The following is a 16,366-nucleotide window of genomic DNA, read 5'->3' on the forward strand; positions in this document are numbered from 1 at the left end:
ATGTCGACATGTGGCGAGATATGAAGTGTACAAGTCCCGGCGAGAATCCCGATATCTCGCCATGTTGACATATAACTTTTTATAAGTGGGCTGACTTGGCAGGATAACGTATCGCGCCATGCGGACATAATAAGCTTATTTAGTATCTCGCCATGTCGTCAAGTCGATGGCATTTTAGAGGCTCCGTATGGCGTCTAGAGGGTAAATTTCCGGGGGGGGGGGTAACAGTCCCTGACGATAAAAATATGGGGATAATATTTTCCTGGAAGTAGATGTCAGGGGGCGATTGTCCTTTGGGTCATCGTTATAGAACCCCATGGACTCGTATCATTGGCCTTTTGACCTCTTGATGACATTGGATCTCACTATATCCTGATTATAATTTTACACACACCGCGGACTATCGGACCCGCGGTCTATCGGACCCGCGGTCTATCGGACCCGCGGTCTATCGGACCCGCGGTCTATCGGACCCGCGGTCTATCGGACCCGCGGACTATCGGACCCGCGGTCTATCGGACCCGCGGTCTATCGGGCTGTAACCGGGCAGGGTGACTTCAATTAGTGGAGAAGAAAAGAGAACAAATTAAGACAAGAAAATTAAAGGAAAGGAAGAATAAAGAGTACCATAAAAGGGAGTTCTATATAATGTCCTCTCCATTGACGTCATCTTCGGGTCATCTCACCCCCCCCCCCTCTCTCTCTCTTCATTCACCATCATCACTTTCCCAGGATCAATTTTTACTGGTGTCGGCGTGACCTCTTTACCTCGATCTGCAGCTACCAAAATTTCAAATTACATTCCCGGAGTACATATTTCCGCACAAATTTGTCATGTTCCGTTTTAAAAAGACAGCTACCATTTTGTATCGTTCTGTGGGCATCGTGTTGTCAAACCAAAATGATGGCGGAGAATTGTGTCCCGGATTCGTGCTTCGAAAACCTTCCAAAGCTGGTTGATGACCTTGATGACTACCTGAAGGCATACCAGGCCTATGCCGAGTTCTCTGGGCTCAAAGTGGACATTTACAAGGACTGGGCCAGGATTGTATTTGAGGAGCAGGTTGTCACCCATTTCATTTCCAAGTTTCCGTGTAATGGAACTCTCCGGGTGCTTGCTGTGGGGAGCGGTGACGGTTCGTTGAATTAAACTCTTCCCATTTCTACATTATAGGCTCACATAAAATAATGTATATAATGCTGAACCCATTGTGATTCAATCATACTTGAGTCCAAAGTGGTATATTTTTTTCCTTAAAAAATTTGCACTTTCTATTTGTCTTGTTATACCGAATGAATATTCACTATAGGGCTTTAGTATAAACTCGATCCACTCGACATTTTTTTTGACTGAATACTGAATAATGGAGTGGATGGACTTTGATTTCTCGTCGGCATGCGGCACGGTAGGGCTGGGACGCTGGGTACCAATGTTACACGATTATAGATTATAAATTGACTAAAGAGCAACATTTTCCCTAGTAATTCATAGTAAGCAAATCATTCTCTTCAAGAGTATGTGGAGTAAATACGTATTTTCTGACTAACAAAAGCTAGCTAGCAAAATGGGAAAAAAGGATTGAAAAGAAGACGATACGCATGATTGGAGTACATTGTCAGAACACTCGGAATATAAAATAGGCCTATAATAGGCCTGACCTCCGTAAATAATGTTGAACCAGAAAGGGCTGTCATTTTAAAACTCGACTAGTCTCATCGAACTCGCTTTGACAGCTCGACTCGTGAAAAAAATTATCTTGGACCCACTCATGGTGTTATTATCTTTGTAATGCATTCCATCAATGTTCTGAATGAACAAACATAATGATAAGGTAGAACGAGTTCATGTAACTGCGATTCAGGAAATACACATACTGTATCACTGCATCTGTACGGAAAAGGGCTTTAGGGTAAACTCGTAGGCTTGTACTGTCGCCATTATGGAATTTGATTACTACCCCTAAAATTATCCAGAAAAAATCCGTGTTTCGAATTTGTTGTTTGCAAAACCAGTGTGCACCTCCATATACTAGAGAAAACGATCAGTCTAGTATTAAAAAAGGGTTTGTCTGTGTGTGTGTGGGGGGGGGGGGGGTCATCGGCTGGGTCGGCTAGTAGTTTAAATCACAATTTCAGAGGGCACGGCCCGACCCCGGGCCCAACTCTCGCAAATCCAATATCAACTTGTTCAACCCATTGACACTTAATGTTCAAATAGTGTTCATTATCTTAATCTCGCCAATTTCGAAATGAATGCAGCTAAGAGATGACCTTTGTCATTGTTTATTTATGTTTCCTTTTATATGGTTATGATTTAGCATGTGAAGAAATCTATTTGAAATCGTGACTCGTGCTGCTAAAATCATAAACACATCTGTTTTTTTTTTTTAATTCAAGCATACAAGTCACTTTGCCATCTTAATGTCCCCTCCCTTTCTTCTGTCAGTAAGTAGTTAGTATAGCAACCGGGCTAAACGATATACACACAGGACTTTATTGTAGTTATGACCCATATTATATATAGATAATATTAAAGTGTGAAGTAGATCAGGGGGATAAAAGACTCGATAGAGAGGAAGGAGGGAGAGAGGAGGGTTATATTCAATAAGAACGAATGTGTTTTTTCGACCCTCCCCCTCACATACACAACACCCCATTCAATACATACATATAAGCTTTTTGTCTCACCTGCATAGCAGAGTGAGACTATAGGCGCCGCTTTTGCGACGCCACCGCCGCGGCGGTGGTGTCAACATCAAATCTTAATTAACCGAAAGTTAAGTTTTTTAAATGACAGCATAACTTCGAAAGTGTATGGACCTAGTTCATGAAACTTGGACATAAGAGTTATCAAGTATGATTGAACATCCTGCCCGAGTTTCAGGTCACATGACCAAAGTCAAAGGTCATTTAGGGTCAATGAACTTAGACCATGTTGGGGAGTCAATATCGAAATCTTAACCTGAGGTTAAGTTTTTGAAATGTCATAACTTAGATAGTATATGGACCTAGTTCATGAAACTTGGCCATAAGGGTAATCAAATATTACTGAATATCCTGAGTTTTAGGTCACATGGCTAAGGTCAAAGGCCATTTAAGGTCAATGAACTTTTGCCATGTTGGGGGTATTTGTTGAACTACCATCATAACTCTGAAGTTGTATCTAGTTCATAAAACTTGGACATACGAGTAATCAAGTATCACTGAACACCCTGTGCGAGTTTTAGGTCATATGACCAAGGTCATTAAGGTCAATGAACTTGGCCATGTTGGAGGTAACTATTAAATTGCTGTCATAACTTTCAAAGTTTATGGATGTAGTTTATGAATTGTGGACATTGGGGGTAAGCAAGTATCACTGACAAGTCTTAGGTCACATGATCAAGGTCAAAGGTCATTTAGGGTCAATGAACGTAGTATCGTATCATTATATGAATGGTGTTTTTTGTGAATAATTATTTTATAGTAGTTTTCAAAGTCAGTACTGCTGCTATATTAAATCGCGTAATGCAGGTGAGACTTCCAGAGGCACTCCACTTGTTTATATTATTTGTCACCATTTGCTTTATTTTTATTTATCACATTTTTTTATTTATCATTGATCTGTCATCAGTTTGGTCTAATTACCGTATGGTCTAGACATCACTTGGTCTGCAGGTAAAACTGTCATTAAGTCTTTTGTCAGTATGTGGTCTAATTTCCACTTTTTCTACTTATCATTTTGCTTTTTTATAAATATTTGGTTAATAAACAGTGAATCAAAGTAAACTTGGAGGTGTTAAACCAAGTGGTTATTAGACGAAGTGGGTATAACCGAAAACTGGACATTTGACAAACTGCACTCTAAACACAGAGAGTAAAAATTTACCCAACATTGGGTAGAAAGGGAACATGCATGTTTGCAGGGTAATTTTTTCCCCTTAATATTGGGCAAAATGCATGTTTGAAGGGTAAATTTCAACGCAACATTGCGTAAGATTTACAAAATATTTGGGATCTTTTTACTCAACAAACATACATGTTCCCAGTTTACCCAATATTGGGTAAACCTTTTTTTTAGAGTGTGGTAAATGGGTTCGATGGCAATTATAATAGACATGATAGACCATGGACCTTTGTAATAGGTCCATGATAGAGGCGAACTACTAGTAGACAAACTTATTTGTCGGATGGGATCAAATGGAACGTTGACAAAATGTTGTGTAGAATAAATGAAAATTTACCAATTAATCTTGAAGCCTTACTGACTTGTGAAGCATAGGGGGCAGGTGACAGTTGCCCCCCCCCCCTCCTGAAATTGTGAAAACTTTCATTTTTTATTGAAAATCTCCATAATAAATTCACAAAAATTGTGCACAAAATCATTCAATTTCACTTTTTAAAATGCTAAATTGCCCCCAAGACAAGCACTATCGCTTCGCTCCCTCGGTTTTGAGTTTTGTTTTAATTGTTTATGCGTCTTGCCCCCTCCCCAATAAAACAAGGTTTCTGCGTATGGCTATGTACTAAAATTGTCAATAATACATTGATCTCTTCAGGAAAAGTCGATAGCTGCATGCTTGAACAGCTAGTGGCAAGGTACCCCCGCATACATTACACGGTTGTCGAACCCGCCAATGAACCACTGGAGGAATTCAAATCCCTCATCGATGAAAGCCGACCAAAGTTCGACGGTGTCGAGTTCGAATGGCACAACGAAACCTTCGACGAGTTTCAGAAGTTGGAGGAAGAGAAAGCGAAATCGACGGGTGCGGATAAAGAACGGTTTCATCTCATCCACGCCATTCATTCACTGTACTATGCCAATGACCTACAACAGGCACATACCTATCTGAGGGACAGGCTGGTCAAGCAAGGAGCTCTTCTTGTTATACTTCTCTCAGGTCAGAAATTATAATCAAATAACATTCAAAACATATTGAAATTATTGATTGTCCCGTATAATTGGAATAATGCACTCTATTACTAAGTGATGAGTGAAGTAAGACCAAGTTAATCAGATTCAATATTTCAATGACTATTAAAAGTATGTTTTAAATCATTACTTTACCTTTCATCTTTTTAAATATCTTGTATAATTGTACTATTGAATACAACACCGGCCATTGTCGGTCGTATAGATAGAGTAGAAGTTTATTCATATTTTACATGAGGAGTAGAAGTATAGGCGAAGTCACTGACGCGTAGATGAGGAGCTCGGGGCAGTGAAAGAAAAAAGATAATGGGATTGTGAAATAGAATAAAAGGAAAACGGGTGATAAATTCACTTTATGAATATTTATTTATTTAATTTTAAAAAGGTCAAATTTTACCCAATACGCAATCTTTGAACCCTCTAATATTGGTTCAATACGCAGCAGGCTGATAGTAATTGTACTATTAATAATCATTTGAGGGTTGGTATAGATTTGTAGTGGTGTCTGTCCTCTTGTCGTTTCTGTTTATATGTTTTTGTAGTATACTATCACTACCGCTCCGCTGCAAGCACAACCATCTGTCACCAACCTCACCTCCATCATTATCATCATCACTACCATCATCACCGTCGTCATCATTATCATCATCATCACCTTCATCATCATCGTCATCATTATCATCATCATCACCTTCATCATCATCGTCACTGTCATCATTATCATCATCATCACCTTCATCATTATCATCATCGTCACCGTCATCATTATCATCATCACCATTATCATCATCATCATTGGCACATCGTCATCATCATCATCATCACTGGCATCATCATCAACGTCATCATCATCATCACCACTGTCATCATCATAATTAAACGAATCAGATGATCAGATGTGCCATTATCGTATTTCGGCATGTTTGTACTATCGAACACTTGCAGAAGAAGCTGGCATCTATCGCGTATGGGATCGACATCCCAAGTTATGTGAAGGAAGCCCCGCAACCAACCTCTGCTCCGCCCATCTACGACAGATTTACGCCCAATCCGACACGCCCTATACATTCCACCACCAATCATGGCCCTCCGATATCTCGCAGTGTTTTGACGCCGCCTCTGTCCAGGGAGGCCGGATGCTCGATTTCATAACCCACGTGAGGAATTTCCGCCAATCAGCACCCAAAGAACTGAAGAAGGATGTCATTGCTTTCTTGAGGAGATTGAATCAAAGCGACAAAGAGGATGAGACAAGCTCAGGGGGATACCAGCGAGACTGGGACTCCATGGTAATGATAAAATCCTGATGAATTAGAGGAAATATTGGATTCGATAGAAGATTTTTTTTTACTAGGCTTTGAAAGTGGCCGCTCAAAAACTCAAATATCTTGAATACCTTCGATTTTTGTCTCACCTGCATCGCAGAGTGAGACTATTATATAGGCGCCGCTTTTCCGACGGCGACGGCGGCGTCAACATCAAATCCTAACCTAAGGTTAAGCTTTTGAAATGACAGCATAACTTAGAAAAAATATGGAACGAGTTCATGAAACTTACATAAGGTTAACCAAGTATTACTAAATATCTTGCCAAAGTTTCAGGTCACATGACCAAGGTCAAAGGTAATTTAGGGTCAATAAACTTAGACCATGTTGGGGAATCAACATCGAAATCTTAAACTAAGGTTAAGTTTTTGAAATGTCATCATAACTTAAAAAGTATATAGACCTAGTTCATGAAACTTGGCCATAAGGGTAATCAGATATCACTGAACATTCTGCCTGAGCTCCAGGTCATCTGAACGAGGGCAAAGGTCATTTAAGGTCAGTGAACTTAGGCCATGTTGGGGGTATTTTTTGTTGAATTACCGTCATAACTCTGAAAGTGTATTGGTATAGTTCATAAAACTTGGACATAAGAGTAATCAAGTATCACTGAACATCCTGGGCGAGTTCCAGGTCACATGTCCAAGGTCAAAGGTCAATAAACTTTGGCCATGTTGGAGGTAATTGTTAAATTGCCGTCCTAACGTTGAAAGTTTATGGATATAGTTTATGAAATATAGACATACGTATGAGTAATCAAGTATCACTGATAAGTCTTATTAGGTAACATGTTCAAGGTCAAATGTCATTTAGGATCAATGAACGTTGTATTATAACATTATATGAATGATGTTTTTGTGAATAATTATTTTATAGTAGTTTTTAAAGTCAGCACTGCTGCTATATTGAATTGCGTAATGCAGGTAAGACTGCCACAGGCGCTCCACTTGTTGCTCATTTTGAAAAATTGTCACGGAAACCTTTCATGAATAGCACCACCACTTTTTCGGGGCGGTTGCTTTCATCGGAAGAATAGGCAATGTATACTGCAGATATATGCACATAATCTGCAAAATTCATTGATAGAATCATCGCCAGTGTTCGAAGTAAAAGTAAAAAAAAAAGTATCCGTTTTATAAATCACGTTTACTACATGAACTCTGAGTCCCGATCGATCTATGAGATTTAAAAAGAACCTTAACCCCCCCCTGACACCGCCCCTGATTATAGTTTTTACAGGATATTTTACATTATTTGATTTCCAGTTATGTTGCTGTCTTCGTTTACTTAAGCCCTGTCTATTAGTCTATTAGCCGTTTGACATGACATTCATTAGAAAAAAAATGCAAAGAACCGTTTTCATGATATTGAATCAAATCTCGAGAGCATTTCACCAATATTTTCCGTCTGACAAGTTTACCGATCCGACAACTTTCCTTGGTTTTGATTGGTTGAGAACAGTTCCTATGGTAACTGTCAGATAAAACATAGTTTGTCAGATAAGATAACCGACAAGTCCGTTCACGAAACGCCCCCCCCCCCCCCAGGGTTAGTACATAATTGTTTGGAGGAGCTTACGAAATAAACATTTGGGTCATCAAACATTGTTTATGAACTGTAAACATCGATTTATCATTTATCAAATCAAGATGTATCTATCATGTTTATATCACGTGAACATCACATAAAAAACTCTGAAACTATATATTTTCTTCAGTCTAATAATGTCCAGATAAGTTTAATGAAAAACATCAATGTATCATGCCATGTATCTTTAAAGCAAATGTAAATAAACTGATAAAGTACAGTATCGTATTAAACGACTCATGTACATAATTAACATATCATTCGGTATTTCATAAAACAGTATTTTATTATATGCTATATTATTCTAATGATGATGGTGATAATAACAATAGAAACAATGACAGTATAACCATAATAGTCATCATCAACATCATTATCATTTTTATTCATTCATTTCCACTTGTGGGCGGAGCAACCTTTTCAATTGAAACTTGTTGTTTTAAGGGATCCGTCTATCATTATTATCATCATCATCATCATCATTGTCATCGTCTTCATCATCATTACCAGCATTACACGTTTTATCATTATCATTATCATCAATAATTAATATCACTGTTGTTGTTAGTTGTAGTACAAATATTCAATGGCATTTCCATCAATTGTTTATGTGAAATCGTTCATAACATATTGATGAAGTGTTTTACAAATAATATTCTTTGATGACTCAAACTCTTCTTGGTATTTGAAGAAGTAAATTTGGGGCTCCGTGGGGATCATCGATCTTATCTCGAGCCACTGAGTTCATGATGACATTGCGAAGATCTGCCGGTGAATAACTTGGATTGATCCCAAGGTGAACCGCTGCAACTCCTTCAAAAGTCAGATAAATGAAGAATATAAAAAGAAACAAATATGTTATGTTAAAGCCTATTTTTAGGTTTGGTACCCCTCCCCTCTCCCCCACAAACAAAATTAATGTCACTTCTTGCAATTGCTACGAATGCGTATGCCCTAAAACAGTTATGATGTTAAGGATCATGAAATATAAGTGTTTTTACAGAGTAATTCTGCGATTGTACTTGGTAACTTACACCGGATCAAAATAACAGGTAGCAAATCAATTTAACAAATCATAAAGTGCATAAAGTCATTGCAGAATGCTGTCGCATTTGATGTTCGATGCCAAACACTTCATGATGTATCACCATGGAATATCGGGAATGTTTCGATTTGGATTTCAATAATTAAGCAGATGATGGATATGACGGACTGATCACGGCCAAAGAAGTTTAGTTATTTAGCATTAATTAATGATAATTATGGTAACTTTTTCAATTATGATTATACTATGACGGAAATGGTAAGTTTTTACTGATCTGAGCTCTGTACGCATGGTTATTATGGCAAAGTTTTTTTTAAAGGTGTTTATGAAGGTGTCAGTGGTCGATGGGATGCAGAGGCACGTACCCCTTCCCTTCTCTTTTTTTCTCCCGTAAACTTTTAAATCTGAAAATGGGGGGGGGGGGAATTTCTGACCAAATATTGTCTAAGCATCCTGTTCAAACTGCCAAGTGTCCAAGATAGCGTTTAAATATTATGACGCTATTTTATGAGGGCTTTCGGGCTCAATCCCCGGTACCTCGCCACATCTAAGCTTGGGTGCGGAAAGAAATTTTACAATGCACAAAATTAATATAGAGCGCTGTTGCATTTTGATGTCAGATGTTCGATGCCAAAAACTTCATGTTCAAACCCTATTACCATTGCAAATAAAATATCGTTGGGAAATGTCTCACTTTGTGTTTCATAAATGAGCAGATAGAGGATATGATTTTTTTAGTTATGTAGCATAAATCCGGGGCATAAATACTAATTGGTAACTTTGTCAATTTTGACTATGATGAAAACATTAATTTTGATTGGATTCTGACACAAATACGCAACCCCCCCCATCCCACCCCACCCGATTCTTTTCCCCCGAAACTTTGACGACTAAAATGGGTTGAAAAAAAGTAAACATAAAAACCTAAAAAGCAATGATATACCCCCACCCCCAAATATTTGATTACATAAAATATCACTTTTTATATTAATGAAAAAATGGAGGGCATTCCCAAAACCCTATAGCAGTTCTCCAGTGATCCCCCCCCCCTCCAGCACAACTGAGGCGGATTACACATATAGGCCTACCCATAGCTATATAGTTTTGCCCATAAAACATGTGTCACCATCGGTCCTTACCTGCAACATGGGGTGTGGCCATGCTGGTCCCACTGATGGTCCGGTAGAGGTCATCCCCAAGCCATGATGCCGCTGTGATGTAACGACCAGGAGCGAAGAGATCGACACACCCACCCCAGTTAGAGAAGTAAGCACGTGCATCATCAATTTCAGAAGCACCGACTGTGAGGGCCTGATGAAAAAAAATAGCGAGAAAAGAAAGCGAAGTTGTTAAAGGACAAGTCCACCTCAACTAAATAGTTGATTTGAATAAAAAAGAGAAAAATCCAACAAGCATAACACTGCAAATTTCATGAAAATCGGATGTAAAATAAAAATAAATAAACAAGTTATGACATTTTAAAGCTTTGCATAGTTTCACAAAACAGTTATATGCACATCCTTGTCGGTATGCAAATGAGGAGAATAATGACTGTATCCACTCACTATTTCTTTTGTAGTTTATTATATGAAATTTGAAATATTCTAATTTTCTCCTCATCGTCAAGTGAAACAACGATTAATTCCTTCCTGAACATGTGGAATTAGTATAGTATATGGTTCAGTCAAGTTGGTTTTTATTGTCAATTATGTAAATAAAGAAATATTGTATAATTCAATAAAAAAACAAAAGAAAGAGTAAGTGATGGACATCGACTGTCTCATTTGCATGTCACTTGGTTGTGCATATCACTGTTTTGTGAAAAATAAGCGAAACTTAAAATGTCATAATTTAGTATTTTACATCCGATTTTGATGAAATTTTCAGCACTATGCTTGTCTGATTTTTCTCTTTTTATTCAAATCTACACTTTTCTGGGGTGGACCTGACCTTTAATTAGCATGCACGGTGATTTAGTGACATTTTTGGTCACTCTGGGTCGGAGGGGGGGGGGGGGCAATATCGACCCTCTCACAAACTGGAAGGATCTTTAGTGCCCTTTGCGTGGAACTTTGCGAAAATTAGCAATTGAATAAATGAGCTTTGAAGATATCTGAGGGACAAGAGCCCCCCCCCCCCTCGCTGTGAACATACAGGCCTAGTAGACTTTTAGCTTATTTTAAACCGAAGAACACTTATTATTTGATTATCACGTTTAGATTGTGTTATGCACACAGCTATTATTACTCCAGGGGCAGGTATGCACCTCCCCCTTCCTCCATAATTTTTAAGTTGTTAAAAAAGAGGTGAAAAAGAAAAAAAAATAGGAAGAAAATGGAAGAGAAGAGAATAAATGGTAAGAAAAGGTTGTGTAAATTCACATCACCCCTGAAATTCAACTGAGGAAAAAGAAGTCGTTTTTGCCCCCCCCCCCCCGCCACCGGGGCCGCCACTCCTATTAAAACACCCTAGTTCACACCGCTCCTCGAGTGAGTGACGATGATTTACATGGGAAGAATTTTGTATCCGTCTTTCATCTACAATCTATTTAACAATCATCCAAAATTATTCAAAACATACAACCAGTAGCGGACCGTGACCCAGAGGAGACAAAGCATTGGAGGGGCACTGTATTGTTTGTGAATAATGCTGTGCCCCCCCCCCCCAATGCTTTGTCTCCTCCGGGTCACGGTCCGCCACTGCATACAACAATTATTAAAATTTAAACAATAAGTCGTACCTCACGCGACCGGGCTGGAGATCGTCGGCAGGATTCGTAGTCGCTGTTACCAGCCGCTACGACCACGAGCACCCCCGAGGCGTCGAGATTTGTCAAGACTTCATCTTCAGCGTACGATCCACTACCTCCTAGAGACATCGACACAATAGCTGGACGCAGACCGTTCTCTGCTACCCAATCCATACCTAAATTACCAATGATTGATCAATATAAAAGTAGGAAATAAGATTCTGAAAATACATCGGGACCAGCTGACATCACATTGGTTTTTGATAAATGCTTAAAGTAGAGAAGCATAGTCCGGGGGCATAGTAATTGAAGATTTGAAGAATATCCATGAAGAGTGAGTTTGTATTGTTTTTCTATTTCAGTTTTGAGCAATGTCGTCACATTATGTGCTGCCACATAGGGCCTATGCCATGTAATAACAACTTGATATCATTCTAACTCGTTTTTTTTATATAAAGATCAAGATGACTGAAAGTATTCTCTCATAATAGCGTGTATGAAATGTAAAATCCTCAGTAATGCACTCCCAAGCCATAAAAATCAATCAAGAATTCAACCTATTTCCAATAAGTAATGTAGAGTATGAAATGAGTAGAATGACAAACGACAATACAAAAAAATAGTTATTGTAAAAATTCAAGTATTGTAGCTGAGGTTGAGCTGTTAAGGATAGTGAGGCCTACCCCTCATTTCCCGGCCCACTCAACCACTCACTATTCATGCTATTGGAATAAACATAATAAAGACTTGTCATATTGAACAAAAAAATTATGGACGGCAGCCAGGGGGGGAGAGATATTTGCACAGTAAAAAATTCGCACATTGTTTAAGCCTGTCACTCTGTTTAAACAATTTGTTTACCAAGTTTTAACAATAGTTGTTAGAGTGATGGGCTCAAATCGTGCTTAAAAATTTCAACAGTGTTTTTGCAGTATAGAATTTATCTCCTCATGCTCATTCCATGGACTGAATATGCGTATTTCCTTTGTTTTTAATCTGAAAGATATAATCAGCTTTGCAGCCTTCCGTCTTGTTTCCAATAGTTTCCTACAGTTACAGTTACACTGTCGAAACCAATTCCCTACCATGGAAAACTTGATTCTGATTGGCTGCTGAGCCCTGTTACCATGTTAGTTGCCATTGTAACAAAGTTACAACAGTTGAAAGTCCTTTATGAAAACGGGCCCCAGATCGATCTACTTTATTGGGTTTATATGTCAAATGGCATATTATCGGTCGGTTTGGAGACGGTTTCATTTGTGTGACTGTATAGCTTAATAGCGCACCTGCCATAACGCCACCCTTTGACCCCGAGCCAGAGCATCCCAGCACCCGAACAGAATGGACGTGTGCCTTGGGCGCCACCCCGTACACCTTGCCTCCGATAGTACTGGCGCAGTGGGTCCCGTGGCCCTGACAGTCCCCATCAGCACCCTAGGAAAAAAATTGAAGAGAGAGAGACGAGAATAATTCATAAAGCAGGGGCGGCGCCTTGATATCGGGGGCGGGGACATGGCGACTTCTAAGGGCTCTTGATTTTTTTTACAAGGAATAGTCGTGGATTTGTTTTCCTTGCGAAAGCTAAGAAAATTTTTGCTACGACTGTCTTTCTAAGAATTGTCGGAATACTAAGGGGGCGGGACTTTTCATCGCCAAGAAGCCCGGCTCACACTGTGCGATTCGTTGCGATGCGACTCTTTAATAAATCGCGTTTTGCATTAAATGTGAAAGTTCTAAGAAGTAAGATTATTTCATTTGAAGTTCGGCATAGTATATGAGGAATAATAAAATCACAATTTTGCTTTGCGGCAAGCCCTGTGGTCGGAGTAAAGTCCAAATCGCCTTCAAGTTGCGGTCGATGATGACGTCATCACGATTTGAATTTGTTTTTATTCCTACAGGGAGGCTCGATTTCCGTAGTCATACCACAATTCTGAACTCTGATCGCTAAGATTTTATTGGTTGGAATATTTATATCAAATGTTATTACAACTTCTTAGAAATTCGGATCGCAACGAATCGTAGTGTGAGCCAGCCTTAATGGAAACGACCACGCAGCGGCGCCAATATCTGCCTGACATAATGTTGAGCAGATCGACTGTTGTCACAACATCCTTTAATTTCCATAGCTCTCGCTCAGCTACAACACTGAATCTCCATGTAATTAAACTCTGACCTTCCATAACTCCTCCCTTGGACCCTGAACCTTCGCATCCAAGTACCCGCACAGAGAACAGCTTGGCCTTAGGGGCAACACCATACACCTTGCCCCCAATGGTGCTGGCGCAATGAGTGCCATGTCCTCGGCAATCTCCATCTGCCCCCTATAATCAGTAATGGTGATGACGGTTATGAGTTGAATGTCAAATTATGAGGAATGTTTTGATAATTAATATCCACGCCTGCGTTGGGTTGTATAAATTAGAATTTGTTAGTGTTCTTTCTGCAAATCCCCTACAAATGATCCAACAAGAATGAATAAATCGTAAAAAAATAATTTCTCTTCAAAATCATGGTCATTCCATTGTTAAGTCAATACTTTTGTGCTTCTGATATATATTCATAATTCTTTGGATTCGATATATTTCCATAATTCTTTAGATTTTCTATACAAAGCATGAACTTACAATGGCGTACTGCATGGCATCGTGAGCGATGAAAGACCTGTTTTCAAACTCTTCGTGTGTTGTTCTGATGCCCGTATCAAGCACATAGACATTTACACCCGCTCCACCATCACCTTAAACAAAACAAAATAATAAAGAATCATAAAAAATATTACGATTGAGAAGCCAGTGAGAAAGGCGCAGGTGCACCCCATAATTGAATGATATTCCAAGTGCGATTTATAAAGTTCCCTTTGAAAAGATGAGAAATCGAAAGTGCGAAGATTAAAAAGAAATGTGGGGGGGGGGTTGCCAGCTTAGGGCCCGTGCCTTTTTTGTCCACCCCTCCTCTAAAAAAGGGAGGACAGAATGATATTAAATCAATAAAACACTAAAAATCATTATAATGGGAAGAAAAATTACAATTTGTATCCTTTCAAAAATTGTTTTTACATAATATTGTTAAGTGATACAATGATAATTAAATAATCATTTGACCTTTATAACATAAATCATGTAAAATCTCAAATATTCATGGGGTAGGAAATCTCACGTTTGCAATGAGCGTTGCTTACACATTCTAGAATTTAAAGTCTTGTCTTGTTCTTGAAACAGGAAATTGATTGATGTGATTTCTATGTTCAAGTTTTCAAAACCTGAGAACGTGATTATTACAAAAAATAAAAAAAGCAAAAAGGTCAGTGATTTTCGCTGGCTCATTTATTCTGAGCCAATCAGAAACAAGGTTCCATAGAAGTTGTCAGTGAGAACCACTGACTGCCCAGCCGTTTCATGAAGACTTTCTGTTCGATTGTGTAAAGTTGCAAACAATAAGGGACAAGGAATTTAAAAATTTGGAAACCAAACTGTGTAGCAATCAATCGGATGACTTCTGGTACACATTTGTGGCAGGGAGTCAGGAATTGAAAACATGTTTAATGTAATGTTAGGAGTATCAAGAGACATGCTGTCTACGATTGTCCACGTCAATGACTGTGATATTGATCTTGTTTTAGAAATTTTTGATTATTCTTGTAAATCGTTTTTAAAGTCCGCATGGTATTTTCGTTCGTCCATGTAATTATTATTACTCATGTTGTTGTAGTTGCTTGTTTTTATTGATTGTATATAATTTGTTTCTTTGTAATTGGATGAACGCACCATTTTCTATGAGTGGCTCCGATTCAAAGGAGTATGTTCAAATAAATAAATAAAATAAATATAATAACAAATGCACAGTTTCTTCAACAAGTTTACTATCAGCCAATCAAATTGAAGGATGTCAGTAGCTTAAACTGTTACAGCAAAATTGTTATTAGTACATGTATTATGAAACCCGCTGAAAATTGACACTTTTGTATCGTATTTTTATGCCAAGTTTGATGTTTTACAGTGCTTTCCAATGCTTTAAGAAACATATTATATTTGCATTGCATGATTATGACTTTCTCAAGTTATCAAAATTATTGGTGTGCAAATCGGTATATTCCCCCCTATTTTCATTGGGTTGGCGATCATCGCCCCCCCCCCCTCGGGTCGACACCATGTCACTTACCGACAGGCATATAGGAGTCATCAAGAGGTAGATCCCTTTGGTCAATCCTATCCAATCCCCATGTCGTATCTGCATATACCATACTGTCCTCCTCTATGTAACGCACTGCATCATGGGAACGTACCTGTATGGAGAGGTTTCGAATGATATTTCTTAAATTAATCTAATTTCAACAAAAACATTTTTTTTCAATCCATACCGCATGTGTTCTCATGGACATGATCGATCTTTATTTGCTTTTTTTAAAAACGAATGTTGACTAATTCCTCGCAAAGTCTTATACACATACATTTTTCTGTAGGGTATGAAAGGACAGGTAAATGTTCAAGAAAATGAAGCGAGCAGACAAAGCGACCGAGCGACATGGCATGGGACATACGCATTTTGTGCATATTTTTTTGTTCATGTTTAATGATGGTAATGATGGTGATGATGATTAAGAGAAGGAGGAAAAGGAGGGTGACCCTTACAAAAATGTCCTGTGGTAATACCATATAATTACCATAGGACTTTACCACACAATTACCACATATATTGTTGTGTGGTAATGCTATGTTTTATTGTCCTGTGGTATTGTGTGGTAA

General features: G+C 38.6%; 2 protein-coding genes across 2 annotated transcripts; one reads left to right on the plus strand and one right to left on the minus strand.

The window, feature by feature from the left end:
* The first annotated feature begins 705 nt into the window (after window positions 1-705).
* Window positions 706-8,050, plus strand: LOC135156107 (histamine N-methyltransferase-like). Its single transcript, XM_064107325.1, has 3 exons — window positions 706-1,136; window positions 4,539-4,883; window positions 5,861-8,050. Exons 1-3 carry the CDS (start codon window positions 902-904, stop codon window positions 6,220-6,222), a joined length of 942 nt encoding a protein of 313 aa, XP_063963395.1. The 5' UTR covers window positions 706-901; the 3' UTR covers window positions 6,223-8,050.
* On the minus strand, window positions 7,948-15,911 carry LOC129272980 (aqualysin-1-like). The gene is made up of 6 exons (XM_064107326.1): window positions 15,783-15,911; window positions 14,249-14,361; window positions 12,908-13,055; window positions 11,613-11,797; window positions 10,012-10,183; window positions 7,948-8,640 (listed from the first exon to the last, which is right to left on the minus strand). The coding sequence occupies exons 1-6, from the start codon at window positions 15,862-15,864 to the stop codon at window positions 8,495-8,497; spliced, it is 846 nt and encodes a 281-aa protein (XP_063963396.1). The 5' UTR covers window positions 15,865-15,911; the 3' UTR covers window positions 7,948-8,494.
* Between the last annotated feature and the right edge of the window lie 455 nt (window positions 15,912-16,366).

This window comes from Lytechinus pictus, chromosome 12 (genome assembly GCF_037042905.1).
Source record: "Lytechinus pictus isolate F3 Inbred chromosome 12, Lp3.0, whole genome shotgun sequence".
Classification (NCBI taxonomy): Eukaryota; Metazoa; Echinodermata; class Echinoidea; order Temnopleuroida; family Toxopneustidae; genus Lytechinus; species Lytechinus pictus.